Raw genomic sequence first — 8,781 nt, forward strand, 5'->3', positions numbered from 1 at the left:
TTTTTCTTATCAATAAAATCAGCTCTCTGAGCTCTTTCCCCAAAAAAAAAAACAAAAACAAAAACAAAAAAACAAAAAAAACTAAGCTCTTGTTGAATGAGACAACTATCCCTTTTATTATTATTATTATTATTGATAATATAGACAAGTCATTCCCACACATACATCCTAAATTCTTAATCATGTTTTAAGAGGTAGTTGAACTTTCGACCTTCTGTATATAAATTAATGGTATTGTTAATTACTAATCCATTGCCACTGTGGTGACTTAATTATTTACTTTTTCTTCCCTCTCTTCCCGAAGTTACGCCTTTCTCTTTTATATTTTAATACTCAATATTCTATCTTTGCAAAGTTTGCTTCTCTATCTTCCTTTCTCTTTTGGACTTAATAAACATAAGCTAAAAAACCTAGCTTATATAGTTTAATAGTTATAGGCTTATAAAGCCTAAACCCCTCTAACTAAAATTGTTTTTTATATCTTTTTTTGCTACATTGACTAATGAAAAAAAATATATAGGTATCATAAATCCCAGCACTACAAGAAAGTTACAATTTAAAAACGGAATATCAGAAACGGAATTTATTCTGTTTATACTTGCAACAGATTAACAACGGAATAACAATCGTTTTAAATATGATTTTAATAACAACGGCTTACAAACGGGCATTTAAAAATATGATTTATTAAAATTTTAAAAACTATCGGTTTCTAATAGAAAGGGACTAGAAACGGATTTTAAAATTAATATTATTTAAATATCATTAAATATTAAAAAATATCCGTTTCTAATCCGTTTCTAATAGAAAGGGACTAGAAACGGATTTAAAAATTAATATATTATTTAAATATGATTAAATATTAAAAAATATCCGTTTCTAATCCGTTTATAATAGAAAGGGATTAGAAACGGATTTTAAAATTAATATATTATTTAAATATCATTAAATATTAACAAATATCCGTTTCTAACCCGTTTCGGACTAGAAACGGATTTTAAAATTAATATATTATTTAAATATCATTAAATATTAATAAATATTCGTTTCTAACCCGTTTCTAATAGAAAAGGACTAGAAACGGATTTAAAAATTAATATATTATTTAAATATTATTAAATATTAAAAAACTATCTGTTGCTAATCCGTTTGTAATAGGAAGGGACTAGAAATGGATATAAAAAATTAATATATTATTTAAATATTATTAAATATTAAAGAATATCCGGTTCTAATCCGATTCTAATAGAAAGGGACTAGAAACGGATTTTAAAATTAATATATTTTTAATATATTAATTTTAAATATTATATTAAAAATTAATATATTATTGGTGCGACGCGAGATGGAGTTTCGCTTGGTTGAGAGAGAGAGAGAGAGAGAGAGAGAGAGAGAGAGATGAGGGAGGAGGTGATAAGCTTTGGTGTGAGTAAGTAGCAATGGTTTTTTAAAGCTTAAATTTTTTTCATTGTCCAATCTTCTCTACTTTCTTGTTGACATCTCGGCAGGTTTTCGCTATGACAAACGTAGAGGCTAGGCAATAGGCATGACAATTCTTCATTTTAATTATTATTATTTTTAGTTTATTTTAATTTTGTGTTTAGGTTTGATAGCATAGTTATTATTCTCTAACAAACACCAACCTCTTTTTTCTCTATATTCACTTTCTTCTCTAAATGTTATTTTCAATCACACAGATCATTTGACCTTTTATAATGAACATTGCTATCGCCAAACAAGTATCACAACAAAAAGTTATGGCAGTTCTTTATTTTCTTGTGAATTTATCTGTTTTTTTTCCTCAAGTTTCTTGAAATCTAATTTATCTCCAAATTTTTCTAGAAGTTATAATGCCTAGTTTTTTTTTTAAATATCATCACTGTAGTTTTTATTTTGTAAATTCATTGGTTTAGTTTTCTTTTAAATTTATATTTCCATAGTGTTCCTTTGAAATTTTATTGCTATCTAAGCAATATAAAAACTCAGGTAGCTTTTCACATGGTTGGCAAGGCCGGAGCCGGCAGGAGTTGGCTCCATCATTTTACACATATATTAATATAGTATATATACATATACACATAAAATAAAAGAGATGTCAGATATGCCACATAAATACATATATATTACATTTGACTATGTCATATTGCTAAATAAAAATTTATTATATAAAAAAATTTATTTGATATAGTTTAAGAAGTCTGAAACTGAAGTCATGGTTATGATTTTCTATAAATTACTGTATATAGTTTTTAAAAATTATATTTTTTAAAAAATTTATAAAAATATATTATTTGGTCACCTTATTCTTTATAAATTTATATATAAAATAAAAATATATGTTTTGAAACATATTTATAAATATATTGTTTGATCCTCATTTTTTACGAATATATATATATATATATATATATATATATATATATATATATATAATATAAATTCTATTTTTAAAAAATATTTATAAAAATTATTATTTGACCCCTCATATGTTTTTTTCATTTGCATTTAAAAATAATTCCTAACTCCATCCTTATGTTGGTTTTCACTTTAAATTATTTTTTTTCTTGACTTGCTTTCAATCTAGTTTATGTTGTAGTTATCTTTTGAAATTGCAGTGCTCTCTCTCTTTAGAAATATATTTATTGACAAAGTCGACAAACATTATAAAAAATATAAACAAGTAAATAAATGCACCATTTACAGTGGTTTAACGATTGAGGATAAATCTCCCATATCATGTAATTATGGAGGGGGAAAAACACTATTTTTCCTATAAAGACCCACATAAGGACCAACAAATCATATTTATGAATAGTACTATATCTAATGTACAGTGTGTGAACAATATTGATAAGCAAAAGTAAAATTCAGAACCCTCACCCTTTGCTCACTATATGATGAGTTATCATTTAATTATCAGTTTCTCACAAAGTTTTTAACAGTATCTTTTGAGGTTATTCTAACTATTGAAAAGTAATATATTTACAACAAATGACTGTGCATGAAATTCCTTACTTGCATGCTTTTTTTTTTCAGAGAAAAAAGATATAATAATTTATTTTACTTGCAGAAACACATTCGCTACAAATGCTTCTAGATAATAAAAATTAAATACTTATTTTAAAAGTGCATCTATATATACCTCATAGCAAAAACCATTATATATATTTGATTGGTAAGGAGAGTGGATTATTAATGATGGCCATAACGTGACAAGAGACAAAAAGCTAATAAATAAAAATAAATAAAGTACATAAATATATTACATAATAGTTATGAGAAAATTTACCATTTAACAAAATAAAATAGAAAAAAAAATTCTGAAATTAATTTGAAACTTATGATATATATATAATTATTTCAAAGTGATAGAGATTTGAGTTATTTAGATAATTGATTTTCAATTTAAATATTTAAAAAAAATTTATCTCTTTATAAAACTCTCAGTACTTCACTTTGGACTGATTTAGAGGTCATGTTTTTTTTTTTTAAAAACTAGTGAATTAAAAACAAAAAAAAATATTTTCATAATAATATTCAAACTTTTGGGACGCTTTAAATTATTTCAATTAATTAATTTTCAAGCCTCTCTATCAATCATTGTGTGCTTACAATATCTGGTCTACCAAAATAAAAGTGAATTACAATCAAAGCTAGCATCAATTAGGCTTTATATGAACATGAACTAGATTATTTTGTATGGACTTTGGGAGAAAATTTAAGACTCTTTTGTTTTTGAAAACTTACTTTTTTAAGTTTATAAATATTTTTTTGAGGAATTGTTCAAAAGGTCCTAACAACTTTTTTATTGGTCAAAAAACCTTTGATTGTTTCAAATCCCTTAGAAATCCCTCTTTTTTTTCAGAATTACTTTTAAATCAAATGACTAGATAATCTTGGTTTTACTATTCTTACATCATGTTCAATTTTTAGTTTTGTTCTTTTGTTTTGGTACTTAGGATTTACAATTCTTAGATCACCTTCAGTTTTTAGTTTTGCTCTTTGGTTTTTGGTGTATCCGCTTACTATATGACGAATCTATTCATATTTGTGTGTTGTCGCACAGAATTCAAACTTCTAAAGGTAATGGGAGGGATGAAATGGAACTGGTTGTAAACAAAAGGGACTACAGAGAATAATATTTTGCTATAATGGCTTATTGGAATAAACAAAAAAAATTCAAGGACTAATAAATAATTTTAGTTATTTCTTTTTTATAGTTTATTTTTACAAAATATAATTTTGGGAATTGTGTAATAAAAAAATTTAAAAAAATAGAAAATCTATTTATTATAAAATAGTGAATTAATCAATGACCACTTTACTTATTGGTGCCGAATCCTTGGGTGAGTTTGTAGTGTGTTCGTTTCAGGAAGGGCCTGAGATCAAACCCTAAAACTACATAAAGTGAGGATATAGGTGCTTATTGAGATTCTAGTTGCACTTTATTCCTATGCATGTCTGCCCTTAAATGGGGTATTTGTCACTTACTTATCAAAAAAGAAAAAAGTCGATAAATTAAGACAAATTTATCTATCGCTGTAATAATCAAAGAATTAATAGTTGTTCATTTATCTTTATTGTTGAGTGTTTAAATAATCTTTTAATAATGTATATGATACTTGTATATGTATACACATATAAGCTAGTAAAGGATATATCTAAATATCGTTTTTATATCTTTAAATTATATACTTTGTAGAATTTGTTTAAATATGAATTTAAACAAATAAAAGTATGAAATAAAATATTTTAAATATGCTTCTTAATCCTAATCAATATATAATTTAAATTTATGATTCTAGTTACAATGAAATATATGACAATAAAAAATCTATTGATTTGTGGCATAGCAAATAAATAAATAAGTTATATTTTAATATTTTTTATAGCTCAATGATATTAGTTCCATTGTGTGAAAAACAAGTGCGAAATATTTAAAAAATCTCAAGTTCGAGTCTCGTTGGATACAGTGGTAGTAACGGTCTCCGATCGTGGGTACAGATCATGTTACTGGGTGAGAGTGTATGAGTTAGATAATCAATACCGGTGTCCACGCGTTGATGTATATAATGCTTGCATTGCACGTCTTCAAGGAATTAAAAAAAAAATTAATTTGTGTTTGTGTAAAATTTAAGTTTGAAATCAATTTTGTGTGAATACACACACAAAGTTTATTACTAAAGTTCAAAATCAAATTTAGTTGAATAAATAAACATATTCTTTACATATTTACAATGGTGAATTAATCAAAATCAAATGTTTGAAATTTTATTGAATAATCAATTTATTTTTGCTCATAATCATCTTTCTTTATTTTTTTAGGCCAGCCCTATCTCAAACATTATGCATATATTGACACATTCCTTATGCAAATGCACTAGACATTATAAAAGTTATATTAATTATAAGGGGAAAAAATTTGTAGAGTACATCATAGTGAGAGGAAAAAGCAAGAAATTTTATTTTATCTCATGCCGATGAGTTTGTCTACCAAAATAAAATAATAAATTTCAATTTTATGTGACCAATAATAACATGGGAAAACAAATTTTTATTTTAAGATGGACAAAATTATAGTCAAGACAGCTAAAGCCAATTGAAGGTCTTAAACTAACTTTAAAAATTTGGCATCTAATTTATTTAACTAAAAAATAAATTTTATTTAATTTTTTTAATTAATGCCTATATAAAATATTTGTTGAACTATCATCACTTTTAATAAGTGAATATATTTAAATTTACAAGAAAAATCTAGAGAATAAAATAAAAATGATAAATAATAAAAAGTTTTAAAACTCTTAATTTATAATTAAAAATAAATGTTAAATTAGTCATGGGGGAAATGCACGTTTTGAAATAAGCCAAAAAAGGAGAAGGAGATAAAAATGGAAATTTTAAAAAGTTCGTAAAAGAAGATATAGAATAGATTAAGAAATTAGAATATTTAATACTTTAATTTATTATTCTAAAATTTAAAAAGTAACTGAAAATTATATGATCTCAATTTATTATAAATAATTATTGGAAATCTTCCAAAATTGTAAAACTATAATTTTTTTTTTTAAATTAATATTTAAATTAATATTTTAAAGTTTATAATTATGAATGCCTAAAATAACTGTTATAAACTTATAATAGCCTTATTTTTTAAGTCACCTTTAATTATAGTTTGGTGACTTAACCAACCACCTAGGCAATTAGAATCCTATTTTATGGGAATCATAAACAGTATTTATGTACAATATTATAATAGTATCCAGGGATTTAATCTTGAGTCTACCTATTCACAATTCTCATAACCACACAATTTTCATAACCAAGGTACCCTTAATTATAGTAGTATCATAAGAAGGGGAAAAAGGTTTTATTATATCTCATGGCAATAAACTTCCCTTAAAAAATAAATTAAAAAAAAAAACTTTTGATGTTCTTTGACTATGAATTAACAAATGAAAACAACATGTAGATAATAATATCCAAAATATCAGATGGCCCACCACATTGCTTACAAGTGCTTCCATTTCACCCTCTCTTTTTCGTGTGCACAATTGATTCAACAAAAGACCCACCACTACCATCAACACCACCCCACAACAACAACATACATCATCAACAACAACAACAACAACAAAACAAAAAAATTCAAAAAAATAAACTAAAGGAAAAAAATAACATTAATCTCAAAACCATAAACACTTAAACAACTTTAAACAATATAAAAGTAATACTAAAAATTCCCTTCAAATCAAAGTAATCCAAGCCCACATTTCATTGAGACTTCCATTGCATGGCCTTCTCAAAGCCATTCCTACACAAGTGATAGTCCTCAATGGTTTGTTCAATCTCATCCTGTGTATTCATCACAAAAGGTCCATACTGAACCACTGGCTCATTCAATGGTTGCCCTCCAATTAAGACAAACCTCAATGCCTTTGTTCCCTTATTGTATACACTAAGACCATCTCCATGGCTAAGCACAAGAACATAATGGCTTGTTGCAATTGAAGACGCTGCCGATGAATTCGGCACACCAAACACACCTTCTCCTTCAATCACATACACAAATGCATTCCATGTTCCAGGGATTTGTTGTTGAAGTTGTGATCCTGGTTTCATTGTGAAGTCTAAATACATTGTTGGTGTTCTTGTGTATACCGGTGACCGGACTCCAAATGATTCTCCGGCGATGATTCGTACTTCTACTCCATCCTTTTCTACTCTGCTTATGTCCTTGCTTTGTAGTTCTTGGTATCGAGGTTCGATCCTTTAGTAAGTAAATACATATTACAATGAGTTAATGAATGAATTGAATTTGAGCTGATTTTGAGTACAGAATTGAATTACATTTTGTCTTTGGAAGAAAGATTGATCCAGAGTTGCAAGCCTTTGTGCACACCTTCGCCGGCCGGCATTTCAGAGTGAATGATACCACGGCCTGCCGTCATCCACTGAATATGAAAAACAAGCATAAGGAACACAAATATATGACAAAATGAACATGAATACGAAAAAATAGAACATTGCATTGGTTTTATTCAAGGGAAATATGCACCTGTAAATCCCCGGCGTTAATTGTTCCTTTATGGCCGGAAAAATCTTGGTGAGTGAAAGCTCCCTGAAGAATTATAACAATGGTAATAATTCATTGAAAGAGTTCATGTTAATGTTCTTGCAATACAAAATCAAATCCATCATTCTTTTACCTGAAGCATATATGTGACAGTTTCAAATCCTACAGAAAAAGAAAAAATCAAATCATTGAAGATGAACAAGAACATTGATATTAATATATATAACAATATTAAATCAACAAACCTCTGTGTGGATGATCAGGAAATCCAGCAGGAGGAGAAACTAAAAACAATAAAACAAAAGATTCATAAGAAAAAATGAGATGATTAATCTGAATGCAAAGCAAGACAAGATCAAGAACAAACCTGAAAACTCATCCAACATAAGAAAAGGATCCAAACTTCTCAATTCACTCCTAAACAAAACCAATTCCAAATCAAATCAAAGACAATAAAAAAAAAAATCCATAAAATTAATCAAAAATGGAAAAAACAAAAACAAAAATACCTTCCAATGCTTCTTCTAACAATGGCACCAACACCTTCTTGTTGAGGTTTGGCAAGAACCTTCTTGACAACATACCTTGGCATCTCAAACCCTTGTTGTTGATTTTGATTCCCCCCACAAGACATGATTGTTGAGAAATTTGCTCTCTTTGCAACAACACAACAACAAGAAGTTTTTATGTTTTTGATTGGTGGAAATCTAAACAGGGAGAGGGAGAATTTATAGAGGAGGGTCATGTCTCATTTACCTTTATTTTTTATTTATTTTATTTTATTTTATTTCATATCTCAAGGTTGGGGATTCATTATTAATATTATTATTTGGTTGGGGAATTAATTTAAATAAAAACCAATTTAGGGGGATTCATTATTAATATTATTATTTGGTTGGGGAATTAATTTAAATAAAAACCAATTTAGTAACAACCTTTTCTTTGATATTCTGGAAGGCAAGAAGATTGCATTTGCAAACTTGGTAAGGAATGAGACTTGTGAAAGTAAGAGAGAGAAACAAAGTTTGGATTGGAACCAAGATGGTGATGTCATCCTTGTGTCATCATGATGTGGGCACTTCTATAATCTATATCTTTAATTTGATTTTTTTTTTTTAATTTGGTGCTCAATTAATTCTATACCTCTCTTTAACTAACATTTTAAAATTAGAAATAATAAGATATTGATTTTTTTAATTTAATATTTA

General features: G+C 26.8%; 1 protein-coding gene across 1 annotated transcript; it reads right to left on the reverse strand.

The window, feature by feature from the left end:
* Positions 1 to 6,504: 6,504 nt before the first annotated feature.
* Positions 6,505 to 8,357, reverse strand: LOC120270004 (pirin-like protein). The gene is made up of 7 exons (XM_039277013.1): positions 8,083 to 8,357; positions 7,941 to 7,990; positions 7,819 to 7,857; positions 7,707 to 7,735; positions 7,556 to 7,618; positions 7,348 to 7,451; positions 6,505 to 7,267 (listed from the first exon to the last, which is right to left on the reverse strand). Exons 1-7 carry the CDS (start codon positions 8,316 to 8,318, stop codon positions 6,772 to 6,774), a joined length of 1,017 nt encoding a protein of 338 aa, XP_039132947.1. The 5' UTR covers positions 8,319 to 8,357; the 3' UTR covers positions 6,505 to 6,771.
* Between the last annotated feature and the right edge of the window lie 424 nt (positions 8,358 to 8,781).

Source organism: Dioscorea cayenensis, chromosome 10 (assembly GCF_009730915.1).
Source record: "Dioscorea cayenensis subsp. rotundata cultivar TDr96_F1 chromosome 10, TDr96_F1_v2_PseudoChromosome.rev07_lg8_w22 25.fasta, whole genome shotgun sequence".
Classification (NCBI taxonomy): domain Eukaryota; kingdom Viridiplantae; phylum Streptophyta; class Magnoliopsida; order Dioscoreales; family Dioscoreaceae; genus Dioscorea; species Dioscorea cayenensis.